General features: G+C 42.2%; 1 protein-coding gene across 4 annotated transcripts in view; it reads right to left on the bottom strand.

Moving 5' to 3' along the window:
* The window catches only part of LOC111961373 (exportin-7), a 31,222-nt gene extending 20,518 nt beyond the window's left edge, over nt 1-10,704 (bottom strand). The window contains exons 1-13 of one of the 4 annotated variants that reach the window (XM_023983583.2): nt 10,579-10,704; nt 4,701-4,847; nt 4,366-4,459; nt 4,194-4,275; nt 4,023-4,107; nt 3,862-3,930; nt 2,790-2,894; nt 2,502-2,667; nt 2,344-2,417; nt 2,139-2,258; nt 1,642-1,788; nt 1,299-1,471; nt 1,026-1,219 (exon numbers count right to left, since the gene is read on the bottom strand). In XM_023983583.2, coding sequence (XP_023839351.1) covers nt 1,026-1,219; nt 1,299-1,471; nt 1,642-1,788; nt 2,139-2,258; nt 2,344-2,417; nt 2,502-2,667; nt 2,790-2,894; nt 3,862-3,930; nt 4,023-4,107; nt 4,194-4,275; nt 4,366-4,459; nt 4,701-4,847; nt 10,579-10,671 — 1,549 coding nt within the window. In that variant the 5' untranslated portion in view covers nt 10,672-10,704. The remainder of the gene's footprint in view (nt 1-1,025; nt 1,220-1,298; nt 1,472-1,641; nt 1,789-2,138; nt 2,259-2,343; nt 2,418-2,501; nt 2,668-2,789; nt 2,895-3,861; nt 3,931-4,022; nt 4,108-4,193; nt 4,276-4,365; nt 4,460-4,700; nt 4,848-10,578) is intronic. The other 3 variants (XM_023983584.2, XM_023983585.2, XM_023983586.2) reach the window with 3 other exon arrangements.
* Nucleotides 10,705-20,925: the final 10,221 nt, after the last annotated feature.

Here is a 20,925-nt window from a genome sequence, read left to right as displayed (position 1 = left end):
TAATCACATACACCAACCATGTTAACCTTCCTGTAGAAATAATTACATACACCAACCATGTTACCTTCCTGTGAGATATAATTACATACACCAACCATGTTAACCTTCCTTGAGATATAATTACATACACCAACCATGTTAACCTTCCTGTAGAGATATAATTACATACACCAACCATGTTAACCTTCCTGTAGAGATATAATTACATACACCAACCATGTTAACCTTCCTGTAGAGATATAATTACATACACAACCATGTTAACCTTCCTGTAGAGATATAATTACATACACCAACCATGTTAACCTTCCTGTAGATATAATTACATACACCAACCATGTTAACCTTCCTGTAGATATAATAAACACCAACCATGTTAACCTTCTGTAGATATAATTACATACACAACCATGTTAACCTTCCTGTAGAGATATAATTACATACACCAACCATGTTAACCTTCCTTAAGATATAATTACATACACCAACCATGTTAACCTGTGAATAATTACATACACCAACCATGTTAACCTTCCTGTAGAGATATAATTACAACACCAACCATGTTAACCTTCCTGTAGAGATATAATGATATACAACCAACCATGTTAACCTTCCTGTAGAGATTATAATTATACACCAACCATGTTAACCTTCCGTGTAGAGCTATAATTACATCATCAACCATGTTAACCTTCCTGTAGATATATAATACATACTCAACATTGTTTAACCTTCCTGTAGATATATAATGATATACACCACACCAACCATGTTAACCTTCCTGTAGAGATATAATTACATACACCAACCATGTTAACCTTCCTGTAGAGATATAATTACACACACCAACCATGTTAACCTTCCTGTAGAGCTATAATTACACACACCAACCATGTTAACCTTCCTGTAGAGATATAATTCTATACACCAACAGCAGCAACCTGCCTGGTAACAAAAACATGCGTTTGTTTAAAGCACTATTTTGTCACATATTTCTTTGATTGAGAGGGAGAGAAACTCACCCTCCTGGACAGTGATGTCGATGGTACTAGAGTTGGTAGACTGCAGTAGTTCCTGGTAGGTCTGTGCTGATTGGTCAAAGAGCTGGACCAATAGGGCACAGGTCTTCTCGTATTCACAGCGACCGATGGTGGAGAGCTGGTCTAACTGCTGCTGGACTAAACCTGCGTCATCTAGAGGGTCCTCAAGCCCATCCCTACACACACACACACACACACACACGTGAAAATGGTTTCAAAGTTCCACAATTTGACCTGTGAGAGTAAGACAGTTACCTGAGGATGATGCAGACAGACTCGAGGCGTGAGGTGATGTAGGCCTTGGTGACTTCAGGTGTGTATGTCTCTAGCAGGTGAGGCTCGGTGGCTTTAACATAAGGGACCGACGCTGCCAGGCGCTGCCACAGGCTCAACAGGTAGTGGACAGAGTTAGGGGCAAACTCCCAGTGCTGAAACACACCCAATATAAAAAGGTTAACATAAAACAAGGACAATCTTTTTCTGATATATCAATAAGGAGGAAAAAGGTTTCAGCAGAACATTAACGCTTGCATCTAACATACCATCCCACCCCACGCACAAGTGACATGACTAAGGCATAGGAGCTCACACACAGTACCTGTAAACTGGTGACAGTAAAGTTGGCTATAAGCCTAATGACTTCTGGGTAGTTTTCTACTTTGACCAGCTCTCCTAGCTGGTAGTTACTCTTCAGCCGCGCCAACAGACGACAAAACTCATGGTAGTTGTTAGGGTCTGACAGGCTCTGGAACACAAGCACAGTGGCGCTGGTTGAGGCACATGATGTGGTATCAGAGAGATATGGTTCAGCAAGAAAAAGAACCCAAAAAGCAAGGATGGATCTGAAGGGAGAACATCAATTCACACAGCACAGGGTCATGTAGCCTAGTGGTTAGAGCGTTGGACAAGTAACTGAAAGGTTGCAAGATCGAATCCCCGAGCTGACAAGGTAAAAATCTGTGCTTCTGCCCCTGAACAAGGCAGTTAACCCACTGTTCCTAGACCGACATTGAAAATAAGAATTTGTTCTTAACGGACTTGCCTAGTTAAATAAAGGCAAACATAAAAAATGTAAAAAAATGTTTTATGTAATACCTGTGGGTTCTCTAGTATCCTCTTGACTCCATCCACCAGGTGAGAGAGGAACTTGGCTCGCTCTGCGTTGTTGAACAAAGACCTCCGCACCGACGCTATCTGGACTAGACACGACAACACCTACATACACACACACACACCATTAAACATTACACCCATTAAGTTCTGAAGTGAATATACCAGACACACATTCAGCTTTACTCACCAACGGGGAGAGGGAGGGAGGGATGGAATGATACAAATCAAAAAAGAGCTGGAGAGTGGAGGAATCCAAAAACGCTGTGAGAGAGAGACAGATCAGGTTACTACACAGTAATGGGTGGCACAGCACAGCTATTTTACAGAATTGGCAGAAGGTGTCACCTGATCTCCAGGAGGTGGGGATCTGAACAGTGCAGAGGTCATCAGAGGACTCGTCTGTGGACGTTCCGATGAAGTCATAGTTCAGACAGTTGTGACTGAGCTTCAGTAGCTGCATCAGTAGACCATGCTGACTCTCATCATTCAGGTTCAGGTTCTTACCCGACGCCTACACACACACACACGTTTATGTCCCAAGAACGACTGGAAATGTCAATACGTTACTACAATCTAACACACAGGCTGCTGCTACTACGACTATTGCTACTGCCACTACCACTAAACACACACCTGTTTGAGGAGATTGCAGGACAGGGTGAATATGTCGAAGAGGGACGAGTCTCTGAACGACGACGCAATCTTCCTGTGTTTGGTCAGTGGGTGGCTGGTGTCTGCCTGTACACACAAACACAGATTTAACACACACACACACACACTTTCAAAAACACATACAACACCACCACTTTAAAATGAGAGGAAAGAAGGGGAAATAAGAGTAGATAATATCCCCCCCAACATCGGATACCTCCTAACATCAGACACCCCCTAGTGGTTGGATGATTAAATCACCTCGAGCTCAACATTTAAACGGCCTGGAAAATAACGGTAGGTTTTGCGACCAAAGACACCCTTCTAGCTAGCTGACCACCGATTTCCATTGCAGGTTATGCAAGTTAGGTTTTGAGTTTTCAAAAAAAGTAACACACATTTTGTGGGACACGCTGTTTATTGTAAAATTCGACTGAATGACAGACCACATATTTAATATCAAAATTTTACCTAAATTATTCATACTCATGTATATGTGAATATTAAACTGTTATCTACTTTCTCAAATCATAAGATTAATCTGTAAAACAAATAATGGCGACATTATTTGGTTACAACACTGAAGAAGATGTTGGTGAAGAACCATTAAGAGTCTACAGGAGGGCGCACCGGGCTATGCAATGGAAAGTTGACAGGCAAGCCTTCTTTTTTTTTTTTTACTGGAAGGCTAGCCAACCAGTAAAGACTTTGGATACGAGGTTGGTGTCTTTTTTGAACAAAATTTAAACAGATAGATCTTGTAATTGAACAAAATAGTACGGTGGCCAATATGCCGATAATACGGGACATATTTTTTTTTTGCTAAACCGCTTATCAAAAAGCAGATAGTAGTATTTCCACTGAAATGTCAAACATGCTAATTGCTAACCCGTTAGCTAACATTTTTTAAGACACCAATGATCACAAAACATTAATGCCTTGATCACAAGACACCTTCAGTGTTAATAGATTTCTTAAACGCTGTTGAATATGCCAATAACACGAGGTGCTACGCTAGAGAGATGTGGAGGAGAGGAAAGAGGGAGAGGTGTACCTGGTTGATCTCATTGGTCAGTTGGGATAGGATGGTGACGCCTATGATGCAGTGTTCTACACTGTCCTGCTGACAGACAGAGATACAGGCAGATTCGATCAGCTCACTTCCTGTTTCAAGAAAACACATTCCATTGGCTACACAGACACACACGGTTGTACCTGTAGGAAGCGTGTGACGTCCGCAATGACGTTCCTGAAGACATAGTCGTCTTTCTGACAGTCGAACCAGCCAAGCTTGGTGATCCTGGAGGAGACAAACACAAGGAGAGAATAACTCACATGGAGGACAGAGGAACAGAGAGGATGGGAGGGGAGAGGAGAGAGGTTTACCTGGAGTACAGCTGGATCAGAGCCTGGGTAACAAACTCGGCCAACTTCGGCCGCGTCGCCAGATAGTTCAGCACATAGTTCCCTGCATGCGCACACACACAGATATAAGCCTTATGGACTGACTTGTAGAGCATGAATATAGACTGGTGTGATGTGTGAGAGTGAGTCTTACGGATGTCAATGCGCTGCTCCAAAGGAAGAGGGTTGCTTGTACGCGATACCAGTTTAGACAGACAGGTAGCTGCAAGGAGTTGAGAGTAGGAAGACTGGAGAGAGAGAGAGAGAGAGAGAGGGGAATATGGGGATACAGGCATAGACAGGAGACACCGCAACATCAGCGGAGCATTTTTTGATCAAGTAATAAATGTAATCTCAACAGTTTATTGATATAGCGTCAGTGTGTGTACTACTCACGCTGCCTCTCTCCAGTAGTAGCTGACACTTGATCAAGTAATAAATGTAATCTCAACAGTTTATTGATATAGCGTCAGTGTGTGTACTACTCACGCTGCCTCTCTCCAGTAGTAGCTGACACTTGCTGAGACAGTCGGGACTGTTAGTGAACTCCACCAGAGCTTTCTCTGCCTGCAGCCTCACCCCCGTCTCTGTTGTCTCGTACAGCTGCTTACACAGGATCTCTAACTGGGCTAGGCTCTACACACACAAGAGAGAGAGAGAGAGAGAGAGAGAGAGACATGAAGTGAGTAGAGCACCAAAAGCGTCCCTTGTCAACCGCCAGGAGACGGGTGTATAGGTGTAAACAGGCTGTGTTCAGTACGGCACAACGACGTAGAACGTTCAGACAGAAATAAGACAAGACCACAGCCTATTTTACACAACAGACATGCCTCGCTCTCTCAGGAGAAAGTTAACCAAAATAAACATTCAGTAGCACCCTATTGAACGTGCCCCTCGTTAGATAGAAACACAGGGGCTAGACAAGTGTAGTAGTGGTTAAAGGGGCTGGGTGGGACTAGTCACCAGATAGTGTGTTGTACTGGGGTAATGGTTAGTTAACCTACTAACATACCAACTAAACCCATCCCCCTAACTGACACTAAATCCACCAGTAACATTTCTGCCGACTATTCACCTCAGCTACCGTCAGTAACACCATTGTTGTAAAGAACTATTTACCCAATCACGCACCTCCCAGCTAGCCTGACCGACACCATATTGTTTGAAGGACTAGTCAGCAGAATCCCAAAGATAGTGTAATGCTAGCTGCTGATATAGTACAGTATGTACTAGTATAGATAGGGTGGGAGCCACATGATTGGGAAGAAGAGGACTGCCACGCATAGATAAGAGCTCAATACCCCAACACTACTGCTGACACACACACTAATATGGCTCCTATGAATACACAGTCCTGATGCTGTGTAGTACATAGCTGGCTAAGGATGTGGGCTACCTAGATCATGTCATAACAGGTTCCTGAGAACCGTGTCAAGATCTAATGGTCTGAGCAGGACAAAATAGAATGTGCGTGTCTAGAGCGTGCAGTGTGTGTGTGTCGTGCATGATGACTTCGCAATAAGAGACTGTTACATCACGCGGTCAGGCATCCTGACCAGAAAGCGCATCCCTCAGTGCAAATGCACCTGCAGTAATTATTGATAAGCTATCTATCCGGGTCTCTCACGAGCCCGCTAAGCTAAAGTTACCTAAATACTGACACTGCAGATCTCTAAATTGTGTATTTCTCTGCACAGAATTAACATGGGAGGGGTGATGACAATTTAATCAACACATAGGTAGCTACATGTCCGGCTTAGCTATCAACAAAATGATTAGCCAGACACTGTTGCATCAGCAGTGTAGCTGGCTAAGTTAAGTAGTCACCGACAGCTTGAGGTTACTACAAACACAAAAAGGAGCTATGGACAGCATGAGGCAGATATACACAAAGACTGTCATTTCAACAGAAACACTGTAGAAAGCACAGTAAATGTGCTTTACAGCATTAAACACTGACTCCAGTGTGGGTAAAATTATGAAAAATACTTAACTAATTGGAAGCCTCTGGTAAACATTATGTTGAAGTAATTTATTTCCTTTCAGTAATAGCGTATGCCTACTGTAAATTAAAATGATCTGTTCCAGGCAACAATCTCATGCTGTCGTGTGAGACATGAAGCTCAGACTATTTTAGTAAAGTGGGTGTGAAGTGGAATAACATTTTCAGCAGCTGCTGGATTGACTTGCTTATAAGTATCTTTATTGCTAGCCAACTTTGAATTACTGCATGTTTTCTAACCTAACCCGAACTTGCTAGCTAGCTGGCTAACGTTGCCACAAGCCATTTCGGTCTTCACTAAATTGCTCGGCAATATCTTGCTGTGCAACCTAGGAAAACATCACCCATATAATAAATGTTGTGATGATGATAGGCTTCGCTGTACAACAGCTTCTGAATGCCATAAAGAATACACTTGAGGTCAGATACATAACCGTTTGCAGACCAGGAGTGTCTGTATAGCCTCTCCCCATTTGTTTAGTTTAAACATTGTTCCATAATGTTACAGTATTAGCTAAACCTGTTCACTTTACCAGTAGTACACAAACATTCGGTGGCACAGAAAGAAAGGAAAAGGTTGTGAGTCTGGTAAAAATAAATCAGTGGTATTGTGTAGGCCAGGGCTCTCCAACCCTGTTCCTGGAGAGCTACCATCCAGCAGGTTTTCATTCCAACCCTAATCTAGCGCACCTGACAGGGATCCCTTAGGAAAACTTGGTGCTGGACAACGTGACCGGCAAGATTTCAATGTACCGGACATTTGAGAAACTTACCAGACATCCATATGCTTTGGGTGCGTAATGCGTTAGGGCGTCCACTCACAGTGCTCAAAATCACATTCAGATTATTGCAATTCATCTTAATAGAATAGAAATTAGCCTGTAAAGTTCTTTTAATATAAAGTATGCCAACATGATGTGCTTTTCAATAAAACCTAACATTGTCCGTTGCGTCTTCATCCCTGCTATAAATCATAAACTAATATAATTTAAAACACGTAGCCTTGAAGAACAAGTTGCCTACACAGTAATAAAACAATGTCAAAATATATCTGTAAAATATAATTTCCCGAACGACTTGTCCTATAGGCTATTTGTATGAACATTTTAATTAATAAATAACAAAACACATTTGCAAATACAATCTAGGCCTCTCCAATTTAATTTAGCCTAGGCATGAACATTTTAATTAGGCCTAATAAATAACAAAACATGACACTCTAGTAACACCTGGGCCGGCCCGCCCCACTCCCGCTACGATTCAGCACCACAGCAGTGGAAGGAGGCCACTCTAGACAGTCACAAAATGAAAAAATTATAAAAATGATGTTGGACAATCAAATTCGATATGTAAATCAACATAATTTGTTAAGACTGGTTCATTGAAAGAAAGCTTATTTTACAATGCTCATGTGAAACAAAGACAGAGCCATGTATTTACGAAAACACTTGTTTCCAAAGCTCAAATTATACCTTTTTTTACACTTCTACTGGGTGATGTTAAATTTATTGTAATTTGAACCATCGTGGGGTCTTGACTCGTGTCATGTGTGATATCCGTGGCTTACTGATAACAACTCTGTTTCCTACTATAGGCAGTTGGCTGCCTAGTGACTGCAAAACGAACTCACCGATGTGAATAGTTGGCAACGATGTTTCGTTTCCAAGTGCTACTGAATAAGCGCAACTGAAATGAACCAATTGCGCATGATACACATCATTACTCTACTCAAGCCATTCCAAATCTTTATACTATACATGACACAGGGGCAGCATATGCAGAACTGCTAGGACCGGGCCTGACCAACACAATCATTTGCCTCTAATTTACTTGCGTTTGCGGCGGGCCTTGGCCTGCTCAAAGGTAGTCGCTGCTGTTGGGAAGTCAAAACTGTCCTTGGAGCAGCTTGCAGCCTTGTTACTAAGTCCTCAAGAAGGCGTGATCTTGACTCTGTCTCTGGTGTTTACTCTGTTTTGGAGAAAGAATCCCCTCTCAGCAGGTACACTGGAAACAGGGATAATCAACAAAATCTTTGCCAATTTTGGAGCACATCAACTGGTATTTCCATCTCCCAGACAATTTGGCCAGAAACGATTTTATTTACCAACTTTTCATTTAATTATTATTTTTTATACATCAAAAGCAGGCATTTCCCGGCTAACAGAAACCCTGACACCTGATTTGAATAAATAGCTGGTTGATCAGCTGCATCAAGTTAGTTACAACTAGGGTTGGAGCGGAAAAAAACTACAGGATAATAGCTCTCCAGGAACAGGGTTGGAGAGCCCTGGTGTAGGCTATAGCAATGTTTTATCTAGCCGTCTTATTTTAATTTGTTCAATGCCTCAATTGATGTCATAAAGTGTATTGGATATATGCTGTAGGTTCAAATCAACCCAAGATGAACACTGAAGATGGAACAAGGTGCATGACAAGGTGGCCCAGAGGAAGCCAGCTGTTCTCAACCACTACATTGCCCCATTCTTCCAAGAGCTCACAGAGTTTGAATGAAGACCTCTGGTGAGGTACATGTACACCCACAACTTGACATGTCCCTTGTCATCAGTCTTTTTACCCACAGTGCTGTCATTCTATTGATTTATTTTCTATGCTTGTCCTAGGGGTGAGAAGAACTGACAAATCCAAACTGAGGATGATTGTTCCGGAGCCCCATGAGGAACACCTGAAACTGCGCCGACTTCTCTCTTCTGTCCAAACGGTCTCGTTGTATGTTTCACTGCCTCTTACCCCAAATAGAGTTGCCTCTGATAGATCTAGGATTGTACCATATCCCAATTTTAACTCCTTCTACCCCCCTTGTCTCTCCCTCCACAGCACACCCCAAATATAATTTTTTAATTAGTGTGGTAATGATGCTCTTATTTAGTTACACATGTTAACTGTTGTTACTTCTATTGCCAATTCTGTTGTTAATTTGCTGTTACCAATTTGAATAAATGCATGTACAAATGTATTGTCTTACATTTAGATTAAGACACCAGATTTGCCAGCTTAATACTGTAATTTTCATTTACAGCAAAGATGTTGTAATACATTTCATAGTACTATTTTCTTTACTGTAAAATATTACAGCATCTCTAAATGCACAGCAGGGTTGAGATAATAAATAAAAACATATATATTTTAACTAGACAAATCAGTTAAGAACACATTCTTATTTACAATGACGGCCTTGGAACAGTGGGTTGGTTAACTGCCTTGTTCAGGGGCAGAACGTCTGATTTTTACCTTGTCAGCTCGGGGATTCGATCCAGCAACCTTTCGGCAACTGGCCCAACGCTCTAACCACCTATTAAGCTTGCAACTCCGGTGCAAGTATAATGCTGTACATTTACAGGTTAACGTTTTTCAATGTAGTTAATGTATTCATTGTTTGAGGTGACAGCTGTAAGTGCTACCTAATGTCAATGGTACAAGGTGCCCACATGACAGCTCGACATAGCCAGCACACAAGCTAGCTATGTTGAATTGGCTGGAAAGCTGGCTAACGTTAGTTGTGCAAGGTAAATGGTAGCTGATTTGTTAATGCTATGCTCCATGTCAGATAGTTAGTTACCTATGCGTGTCAGTTTCGCAATGGAACATTGTTTTGGTTGCATAATGTGCACAGTGTGGTTTAAGTAGCCAACTAACAACAATGCACGAGCTGTCGAGCTAGCTACATTCCAGCTCACAGCGTGTAAAAACGCAATGATATTTCGAAAGGGGTAGCGCGGGAGAAATGTATTGTGCTGATTGTAAGCTAGCAACAGCTAACTCGTTCGCTAACCAATAGCACAACATTGTCTGACAAAGCAAGCCAATCACAATCAAACAATTACATTTGCACATTAGATACATTTTAGTTCAGAGCAGCGAATGCTGTCTTGAGTTGCTAACCAATTAGTGCTAGCTAACAACTTAGCTAGCGTTACTGTAGCAAGTTAGCCCCCCTCCATCTTCTACTAGCTAACAGATAGGCCTACCCATTGAACATATCTGTTGAAGGGGTTGTTTGGCGTTACTTCCTTAAATAGGCACGAGATAAAACACAATAACTAGCCGGTACAAGCGATACAATCGCCCAGTTGAAACCGTCCTCTTTCATAAACATAAATGTATTTTTCTGTCCGCATCTCTAGGTAGTTAGCTAGCTAAACGGCGAAAGTTAACGTTACACGATGACAGGCCACAAGTCAACACTGCAGCCCGCATCCTATACATATATCCCACACAACCTGTACGGGTACTGCTTAATGGATGCATTCACTCTATATATCAAATAACGTATCTAAATATATATTACAGCTCATTCAAATAGTTATTGTGGATTTATATACTACAAAAACATAAAGCTGTGGTTACCTGCACATGATCCGCCATTTTGCTCCATTCATGCTCCTCTCTCACTCCCCCTAACAAAGTGCATGCGCGCAGATTTTCACATTCAGTAAGCATTTACGCTCGCGAGTCGCGCAATCGTTACGAAAGTTGCCCCGTGCAACTTTACAGAATTTTAAAATCCGTAAAATAAAATACCTCTCACATAAAGCAAACCCCGCTCTTTGTTGACATGGCTCTTAAAGGGAAACTGCTTAATTCCGTTATTTTCTGTTCTGAAATTAGTTTAATCAAACACTATAGAAAGGTTTATGAGTGTGGCACTGCATGCTAAACAGTAGTTAAATACGGTTAAATATGTAGTCTTCCAGTCCTATGTGTCTGCTTTGGGGATTGGGGACATAAATGTTGTAAACCTTGGCTTCCTTTAATAATGCTTTGTTTCACAGTCTAGATGAGCCCATTGAGCCAACAGAAGTCTTCAGGTCTCATATGGTTACACATCACAGAAGGCTGGTTTCAAACTACCTTTACACTTCACCCCATTTTGACCTAATTATTCTTACAGGCCCAGTGTGACTGACAGGATTTGAGCTTGGATCTCCAGGTTCCAAAAAAAGCACATAAACCCCTAAACTAAAACCTGTGCATTCGCGCAGGAAACCATTGGGGAGCCAAAACAAGTCCTCAGGTCTCAGCTAACGTTACTCAAGTCGACCACCTCTGTTACACTTTTACATTATCACAGATGGACCAGTAGGCCTACAAGACCATTCTGAGTGAGGTCATGCCAGTGCCATTCTCATGAATATGGATTTCCAGGACAGTTCCATGTTTTACCACCAGATGACACCCCCCTCTAACAGTCTATGGTTGAATCGTTTGGTTGAAAAAAATTATAAAAAGTGCCTGCTTTATGACTACAGGATAATATATTGTAAATGTCATCATGTCTCAATGGGAAGGTCTGCTGGTGAGATGAGAGGTATACCCTGGTGTTGTCCAGTCACAGTCTGACCTAACCTGTCTGCAGCAGGAGACTGGCTGGGGAGGGAGAGAGATCAAATCAAATCAAATTGTATTTGTCACATGCACAGAATACAATAGGTGTAGACCTTACTGTGGAATACTTACTTACAACCCCTTAAACAATAATGCAGTTCAAGAAATAGAGGTGAGAAAATATTTACTAAATAAAGTAGAAAATAAAATAATTCATTATAGGCATCCAGATTAGTGTCCTGCTCCTTGAAAGGCTGGAACTGGTACAGATGTTGCCTGTTTTTATTTTAGATTTTTTTTTTTTTCAGCTTTATTTAACCAGGTAAGCCAGTTGTGAACAAGTTCTCATTTACAACCGCGACCTGGCCAAGATAAAGCAAAGCAGTGTGACACAAACAACAACACAGAGTTACACATGGAATAAACAAACGTACAGTCAATAACACAATAGAAAAGTATATATACAGTGTGTGCAAATGAAGTAAGATTAGGGAGGAAAGGCAATAAATAGGCTGTAGTGGCGAAATAATTACAATTTAGCAAATAAACACTGGAGTGATAGATGTGCAGAAGATGAATGTGCAAGTAGAGATACTGGGGTGCAAAGGAGCAAAAAATATATAAATAAAATAAATAACAATATGGGGATGAGGTAGTTGGATGGGCTATGTACAGATGGGCTATGTACAGGTGCAATGATCTGTAAGCTGCTCTGATAGCTGATGCTTAAAGTTAGTGAGGGAGAAATGAGTCTCCATCTTCAGTGATTTTTGCAATTCGTTCCAGTCATTGGCAGCAGAGAACTGGAAGGAAAGGCGGCCAAAGGAGGAACTGGCTTTGGGTGTGACCAGTGAAATATACCTGCTGGAGCGCGTGCTACGGGTGGGTGCTGCTATGGTGACCAGTGAGCTGAGATAAGGCAGGGCTTTACCTAGCAAAGACTTATAGATGACCTGGAGCCAGTGGGTTTGGCGACGAATATGTAGCAAGGGCCAGCCAACGAGAGCATACAGGTCGCAGTGGTGGGTAGTATATGGGACTTTGGTGACAAAACGGATGGCACTGTGATAGACTATATCCAATTTGCTGAGTAGAGTGTTGGAGGCTATTTTGTAAGTGACATCGCCAAAGTCAAGGATCGGTAGGATAGTCAGTTTTACGAGGGTATGTTTGGCAGCATGAGTGAAGGATGCTTTGTTGCGAAATAAGAAGCCGATTCTAGATTTAATTTTGGATTGGAGATGCTTAATATGAGTCTGGAAGGAGAGTTTACAGTCTAACCAGACACTAAGGTGTTTGTAGTTGTCCACATATTCTAAGTCAGAACCGTCCAGAGTAGTGATGCTAGGCAGGCGGGCGGGTGCGAGCAGCGATCGGTTGAAGAGCATGCATTTAGTTTTACTTGCATTTAAGAGCAGTTGGAGGCCAAGGAAGGAGAGTTGTATGGCATTGATGCTTGTTTGGAGGTTTGTTAACACAGTGTCCAAAGAAGGGCCAGATACTGTATATACAGAATTGTGTCATCTGCGTAGAGGTGAATCAAGGAATCACCCGCAGCAAGAGCAATATCGTTGATCGTCCATCACGCCGACACAATGTCTGTGCTCACTTGGGCATGGTTACTGACTGAGAAAAAGTTTATATAAAACAATTATCTCATTAGAAGAATAAAATCACATTGCCAGCTTCACAAAAGTACTCTCATACTTAATCATATATTTTATACAACATTTAGATGTAAACTTGATAAATAGAACATGTCCACTTTCAGAGTTACAGTTATTAAATTATACCATCCTTAATGACATCACAAAATGTCATTGACACCCACTAATCATTCCAAACATTTGGATGTCAGGAATAATGTTCTAATGTTTACAAAAAGTTTTTGGCAACAAGAGTCTCTCTGTAGCAAAGGAGATTTCAGTCTTCCAATACTAGAGACCAAAATGAGTCCTTTTCTGCACACTATGACCGAATGTTAAGAGTCATAAAACTGGCCCAACCCCCCCCTCTCCACTCCTGTGGGAGATGGGGAGGGGGAGGTCTGGATATCTGTCAGCCATTTGCCAAGCTGATCTGGCACCTTTGATCCTCACCAAGGAGAGAGAGTCATGACAATGTTACTCTATATATTTATTTCAAATTTCTGTGGGATATTCACTTTCTGCTTCACACTTATTACATGTCCAATATTTCAAGAGTAACATGTAGTGCTTTGGAGGGATCTATATGTATTAACTGGGCTGGCACTGTCTATCAGTCCCCCGTAGATGGCATGCTCTGCCCATAATAAGTCTCTACCAAGCACGTAAAACAGTTGAGTAGGTGAATACAGAAAATCATTGGTTCTATTTAACAGGGAATGGGGTTTATTTCAAAATGTATTACCAGGGTGGAAGAAATCTCATAAGCGTTTATAGTTTTATTGGTTAGGGGTAAGTCAAGTCCCGTACAATGCTTTAACCATATCTTTCTCAAATGATCCATAAAGGGGCCACTCTGAACATTCCTCAGAATACTTTTACACCGCTTACGTACATCTACATGTGCAAGTTGTATATTATTATTATTTTTCTATTGTTACTTCATCAGATCTCTAGTAACCCATTATACTCAATAGTATGTTACTTTTTCTCAAGTAACCCATTATACATTTGTGTTACATCACAAATTCCTCCTCTACACCAGTGTTCTATTCATACAGGGGTTTAAATCTTCGCTCTAGTGTTCTATTTAACAGCATATTCGGAAATAGTACTTCAATTCTTTCATATCTTAACATTCACTTTTCCCAATATAACTGCTATACTTAGGTATTCACATCCACACCACTCATATAAAACAACACCCTGTGCTCAATAACACTCATGCTATTATTAGTAGTCTCAGACTACGATGGGCAGTGGTGGACAGAACCCCTAGATAACGTTATTGATTTTTTTTTTACTCTGCCACACAGAACTGGAAAACTCAGCTCACACTTCACATCCACATTCACACTGGAGCTAGTCCCCTGACAGCTCTCTTAACACGTCCTTTCCACACTGACCACAACCATACACAGCTTTCACATCCACATCACACTGGAGCTAGTCCCTGACAGCTCTCTTACACGTCCTTTCCACACTGACACAACAACACCAGCTTTCACATCCACATTCACACTGAGCTAGTCCCTGACAGCTCTTTAACACATCCTTCCACACTGACACAACCAACACAAGCTTTCACATCCACATTCACACTGGAGCTAGTCCCCTGACAGCTCTCTAACACGTCCTTTCCACACTGACACAACCATACACAGCTTTCACATCCACATTCACACTGGAGCTAGTCCCTGACAGCTCTTTAACACGTCCTTCCACACTGACACAACCATACACAGCTTTCACATCACATTCACACTGGAGCTAGTCCCTGACAGCTCTTTTAACACGTCCTTTCCACACTGACACAACCATACACAGCTTCACATCCACATTCACACTGGAGCTAGTCCCTGACAGCTCTCTTAAACACGTCCTTTCCACACTGACACAACCATACACAGCTTTCACATCCACATTCACACTGGAGCTAGTCCCCTGACAGCTCTCTTAACACGTCCCATTCCACACTGACACAACCATACACAGCTTTCACATCCACATTCACTTAGTACTATTACCAAACACACTCGGCAATCTCCTTTATTACCCCATGTGCATCTTCAACGATTCTTTGTCGCTACTTCCTATGCACCATATGTATCTTCACTATACATATAGAATAGCACGTAGTACACATTATGCAATTCTCTACCAGTGGCTGCAGACCACGTATACACTTCTCTTATAAATGCCTACAGACAGCTGTCAGCAGGGCATGGTATCGTTACTTTCCCTCGCTCCAGTCTTCTCTCTAAGACTAGCTCTAGTCTTCTTCTGTCATATATATCTTCAACGATTCCTCTATAGTCTCTACAGTCGCCATCGTCTCTAGAGTATCCATGGTCCTTGGGCATCCATAGTCCCTATAGCGTCACAGTCCCTATAGCATCCATAGTATCTATGGTCCCTACAGCATCATAGTCCCTACAGCCTCCATAGTCCCTCAGCATCCATAATATTAATAGTTTATATAGTAATAAATGCTATGGTCTCTATAGACTTTGTAGTCTTGCCTCTTCCCATACATATAGAATAACACTTTGTGATATTACTTAAGACTAGTGGTACCCTCCTTCTACATCTTTATGTTTGGTTTTATTGGTTTTTATCATATTTGTATTTTAAATTTTTTATACAAATTAATTTAAATTGACTTACTGAAATCAGTTGTCGTCCCTCAAATTGTTTTGCGGATGATGTGTCTCCTCCTGGGCAGCTCACAGTAAGGGTGTCACGCCCTGACCTTAGTTATCTTAGTTTTCTTTATTATTTTGGTTAGGTCAGGGTGTGACGAGGGTGGTATGTGTGTTTTTGTCTTGTCTATGGGTTTTTGTATATCTATGGGGTTTTGGTATTGTCTAGGTAAATGTAGGTCTATGGTGGCCTGAATTGGTTCCCAATCAGAGACAGCTGTTTATCGTTGTCTCTGATTGGGGATCCTATTTAGATTGTCATTTTCCATTTTGGTTTGGTGGGTTATTGTCTATGTGTAGTTGCATGTCAGCACTCGTTATTAATAGCTTCACGTTCATTTTGTTAGTTTGTTTAAGTGTTCTTCGTTTGATTAAAGAAGAATGTATTCTTATCACGCTGCGACTTGGTCTCCTCCTTACGACGAACGTGACAAAGGGTCTGGTCTGGGCGGGTCTCGTCATCTATTGGTCAGATGGGAATTTCCCTCACGCTTCTTAAATCGCACCACCGGTTTTCCTCGCAGACCCACACTGGAAAGCTCCGCAAGCAGAATCAATCATCCTGTTTGTTGACGCCAAATTGCAGAGGAAATTCTTACACAGGGACACTCGAAGTCAATATTATTTTGTATTATTATTATTATTTATTTATTTTCTATATTTTTTATTTGAACTTTATTTTCTGTTTACATATTTTTCTCCCCAAATTCGTGGTATCCAATTGGTAGTTACAGTCCTGTCTCATCGCTGCAGCTCCCGTACAGACTCGGGAGAGGCAAAGGTCGAGAGCAGTGCATCCTCCGAAACACAACCCAACCCAACCAAGCCGCACTGCTTCTTGACACAATGCCCACTTAACCAGGAAGCCAGCCACACCAATGTGTCGAAGGATACACTGTACACCTGGCGACCGTGTCAGCATGCTCTGCGCCCGGCCTGCCACAGGAGTCGCTAGTGCGCGATGGGACAAGGACATCCCTGCCAGCCAAACCCTCCCCTAACCTGGACGACGCTGGGCCAATTGTGCCCCGCCCCATGGATCTCCCGGTCGCGACAGAGCCTGGACTCAAACCCAGAATCTCTAGTGGCACAGCTAGCGCTGCGATGCAGTGCCGTAGACCACTGCGCCACTCAGGAGGCCCCGAAGTCAATATTAAATGAATGATTGTTCACTGTCAGCGCGCTGGAGAGGTTCCAACCAACTTGATGCACCATAGTGAACGTCTGTCAGGAAACGTCTGTCAGAAAACGGAGAAATCCCTTTCTCTAAACAAGGTTCTGGGCGTACTGCCAAATTGCAGATACTGATAGTGAGGATTCGTTCAATCAGTCACTTGCATGAACACAGAAATTGGTTTATAGAAAAGCACAAACAGAACACAGAAATTGGTTATTAGAAAAGTACAAACATAAAAATGTCCATACCAATAGACAGGTGTGTGCCTTTCCAAATCATGTCCAATCAATTGAATTTACCACAGGTGGATTCCAATCAAGTTGTAGAAACATCTCAACGACGATCAATGGAACCAGGATGCACCTGAGCTCAATGAGGTATTTTCAGTTTTTCTGGTCACTCTAGGGTATTGTGTGTAGATTGCTGAGGATTTTTATTTATTTAATCGATTTTAGAACAAGGCTGTAACGTAACAACATTTTGAAAAAGTCAAGGGGTCTGAATACTTTCTGAAGGCACAGTAAAAGAACATGTAAAATAGATGACTAGGAAATAATCTATCTTTCTCACCATCCCTTTCTCGCTGTTGCCGTTAAGGGTTTGTTTATACTCCAAACATCAACAAAACAGATTGTGGTGTGGTATGGTCATTTTAGGGACTAATGGCCTGGGTGGGGGTTATTTTAGGATTGACGGACATACAGTATTGGTAATCCCCCATAATCCTTCAGTGCTCCCTCTGTCCACTGAGGAGAGAGAGGTTTTTAATACCCCTACAGGACCACTATCTATGTCTCTCCCCTCTTCTAAGGGATAGTTTGACATTTACTGGGATGGGGAGGTTGGTCCAAAATAGGGGAGGGCTGTCCAACTTTTTATTGCTTTGGTGAGGGTAGTGCGTTTTGTCCCTGATTAACATTCACCATTTTGCAGGTTTGACTATATAATGTCTTCCATATAGCCACATTTCCTAATTCGCTTGCATGCTCCTCCCCTATCAAGGTGTTTTGGTACTTCCCTTATGCACTACGCTTTTCCACCAAATTACTATACCACAGGTCAATATACCCAGCTAGCACATTTGGTTCCTTGGAAGTTGTGGGAACATACAGTACCAGTCAAAAGTTTGGACACACCTACTCATTCCAGGGTTTTTCTTTATTTTTACTATTTTCTACATTGTAGAATAATAGTGAAGACATCAAAACTATGAAATAACACATTATGGAATCATGTAGTAACCCAAAAAATATTAAACAAGTCAAAATATATTTTACATTTGAGATTCTTCAAAGTAGCCACCTTTTGCCTTGATGACAGTTTGCACCTCTTGGCATTCTCTCAACAGCTTCATGAGGTAGTCACCTGGAATGCATTTCAAATACCAGGTGTGCCTTCTTAAAAGTTCATTTGTGGAATTTCTTTCTTCTTAATGCGTTTGAGCCAATCATTTGTGTTGTGAAAAGGTAGGGTTGGTTACAGAAGATAGCCTCTGCCTGTCTCAACTCTACAGTGGTAGCCTTGTCCTGACCCGCTGGTCCTGACCGCTGGTCCTGACCCCGCTCTCCCTCTGACACTCGTCCCCTTTTCCTCTCCCCTGTCACATTTCCTATGGTTTCTCCCCCCCCCCCCCCCCCCGGCCCCTGCCTGGCTGTAACTAGTCCCCTGCGGTGATGCAACAGAAGCATGTCCTTGCCTCTCCTGTAACCTCAGTGAAATTATTTGCCTCTCTGTCCCCCCTCAACCTCTGTTATAGGATTTTAAGCAGCTATGAGACATTTTTATCTGGCTGCTGTTGTAAGTTGTTTAGCTGGTGGATGGCGGGTCAGCTCAGGGCAATACAGTACAGTAGGATGAGGTGGAACAAGTCTGTATAGGAGAGTGGTTGCGTTATTCTCATCTGGGGTTATCGTCTTTGTTCCGCCATGCATGGCCTTCCTTCACTTAGAGTCTGTATAAGAACATTAGTCAGCAGCTTTGAGCTGTTCTTAGTGGCGCTAGAGGCCACCTGAAGAAACATTTGGTGTGTGTGTTTTAGCCGAGGAGCTGCTGAGCGTAGGAGGGTTGCGTTGTGAGTGGGCAATGCTGGGGATCTCTCGAACACTTTATCGTGTCTATCCATATTATACACTCTGTTCTAGGTGGTTCCTTTTTTCTCAGGAAATGTTTTTTTGCTTGAATGAATCCTAAAGAAGCAAAATAGTATGAATTAAGTAAGTATTATGTAATAACACAATTACAACATATACATGTAGCAAAATAAATTGAAAGTAAATATTCTGCTATACTGTACTGTACTGTGTGTGCTATCCCACCTTCAGCAGTCTGTTTGGAAACAAGTTTTAAAAAAGTGAACCATCTCTCTCTTTATCTCCCTCTCCCTCCCTCCCTCAACCCCCCTGCTGGGTATTTACAATATCACATAACTATACTGGCATCTGGTAATGCAAAGGGAGGCATACATACACACACACAGAGACTAAAGCATAGGAACATCTGTTTTTTTCTCTCAAGCTGGCTGGCAGTTGCAAAACAAACAACTGCAATTTGAAATCAACCGTTGATCTGCATATGCTTTTTGTCAAATTCTGATCTGAAATCAGGACTGGGTGAATCTATACCACCCTGCGCCAGCAGCCTTCCATCCTGCATCCCACTGCTGCCATGCCTCTGAAGCTAGGGTTGGTCCTGGTCGGTCCCTGGATGGGAGAACAGATATTGGTGGAAGTGGTGTTGGAGGTCCAGTAGTGGGCACTCTTCCCTCTGGTCTAAGGAGACCCCAATGCAGTGAAGGGGACATTGCCCTGCGTAGGGTGCAGTCTTTCAGATGGGACGTTAAAACAGGTGGCCTGACTGTGGTCACTAGATTTTGATCGTTTCTAGTCAAGTATTTCTCAACTCCATCATGACTCAGCATGAAGTCGATACTTAAAAAAATGTTTTCTTTGTAGAAATCCACACTTTTTCATTAAACGTTAATCAAATACAACCACTGACTGTTTCCTTGTTGCTGTTGCTCTAAGAGGCAACTCAGCGCAAATGCCCATGTGCAAATTGAATCTCAATGAGGAAACAGTCAGGGGCTGTATTTGATTTGATTGACGTTTATTAAAAAGTATGAATTTCAGCAAACAAAGGCAGGTGTAACCAATGTGAAATGGCTAGCTAGTTAGTGGTGGTGCGCGCTAATAGTGATTCAATTGGTGACGTCACTCGCCCTGAGACCTTGAAGTAGTTGTTCCCCTTGCTCTGCAAGGTCCGCGGCTTTTGTGGCGCGATGGTTAACGATGCTTCGAGGGTGTCAGTTGTTGATGTGTGCAGAGGGTCCCTGGTTCGAGCCCAGGTAGGGGCGAGGAGAGGGACGGAAGCAATACTGTTACACAGGCAACAGCAAAGGCCAAACATAGATATAAAGTAAGAATTTACATTTTTGAAGTAACGACTTCACAGGGACTCGAAGCAACTTGAAGGAGTTGCAGGTTCACTCCAAAAACACTAGTTTTCACTCAACGCCACGGATTTGGTATAGTGGAGTTAAGATATATTTGTCTATATAATTTCCATTCCATTGGTCAGCAACACTGCTGGTCCAGCATAGTAAAACCTACAGTTTCACCTTTTACCATGAATGAGAGCGAGGGAAGCGCAAACCCTTGTCTAGACTGTACAGAAGACCGTCCGTCGGCCCGCCCCGCCCCGGCAGAGAGACAGTAGCCAGGCTATGCTACAGTGGATTAGACAAAGACAAACAGTAGCTCTAGTCCAGTGGAATACATTACAGAGACCTGTCTCTTTAAATTACTGTCAAAGCCGATTAGCGCTGTTTTCACCGTCTGTTCTCCTC

Source organism: Salvelinus sp. IW2-2015, linkage group LG4q.1:29 (assembly GCF_002910315.2).
Source record: "Salvelinus sp. IW2-2015 linkage group LG4q.1:29, ASM291031v2, whole genome shotgun sequence".
In the NCBI taxonomy this organism is placed as follows: Eukaryota; Metazoa; Chordata; class Actinopteri; order Salmoniformes; family Salmonidae; genus Salvelinus; species Salvelinus sp. IW2-2015.
This window is presented reverse-complemented; position numbering and strand designations above follow the sequence as displayed.